The 566-nt window shown below is 48.2% G+C and overlaps 1 protein-coding gene across 1 annotated transcript in view; it reads right to left on the bottom strand.

Annotated features, from left to right (window-relative positions):
• Positions 1–566, bottom strand: part of uqcrh (ubiquinol-cytochrome c reductase hinge protein) — a 3,619-nt gene that overhangs the window by 2,009 nt on the left and 1,044 nt on the right. Inside the window, exon 3 of the mRNA XM_016483911.1 lies at positions 161–322. Within this exon, the coding sequence (XP_016339397.1) occupies positions 161–322 (162 nt within the window). The remainder of the gene's footprint in view (positions 1–160; positions 323–566) is intronic.

Raw genomic sequence — 566 nt, 5'->3', positions numbered from 1 at the left:
TTGGAGTGGTTTGGTTTTGTCAACTCGAAACTAATCCTGTAACTCTGAATTTGTTCATCTACCATCATGGTAAAGGCCCCAGCATCTTGGCAAAATTTAAACCGCTCCAGCAATCACTGACATCTAACATCCACAGGTTCGGCTGAGCATCAGCACTCACACAGTGGTCACGAGCGTGCAGGAAGTCAAAGAGCTCCTCTGTACACTCCTCTGTCGTCTCCGAGCGTGAGCCGACCCGTGTCTCGCACGCCTCAAGACGCTCTCGAGTGTGAACGCAATGCTCCGTCTGCTCACACTTCTCACGCACCGTCTCTAATGGGTCCTGAGTATTAAATATTCAACCATATTCTTCATCAAACTCAGTATGCATGGACATCAAGACATTATGAAGATGCACATCATCTACAGCAGGGCTGTCCAAACTCGGTCCTGGAGGGCCAGTGTCCTGCAGAGTTTAGCTCCAACCCTAATTAAACACACCTAAAGCAGCTAATCAAGCTCTTACTAGGCATAGAAACTTCCAGTCAGGTGTGTTGAGGCAAGTTGGAGCTAAACTCTGCAGGACA

The sequence above is a fragment of the Sinocyclocheilus anshuiensis genome, unplaced genomic scaffold, assembly GCF_001515605.1.
Source record: "Sinocyclocheilus anshuiensis isolate Anshui unplaced genomic scaffold, SAMN03320099.WGS_v1.1 scaffold958, whole genome shotgun sequence".
Taxonomy (NCBI): domain Eukaryota; kingdom Metazoa; phylum Chordata; class Actinopteri; order Cypriniformes; family Cyprinidae; genus Sinocyclocheilus; species Sinocyclocheilus anshuiensis.
The sequence above is the reverse complement of the archived record's forward strand: the minus strand, read 5'-3'. Positions and strand labels throughout refer to the sequence as shown.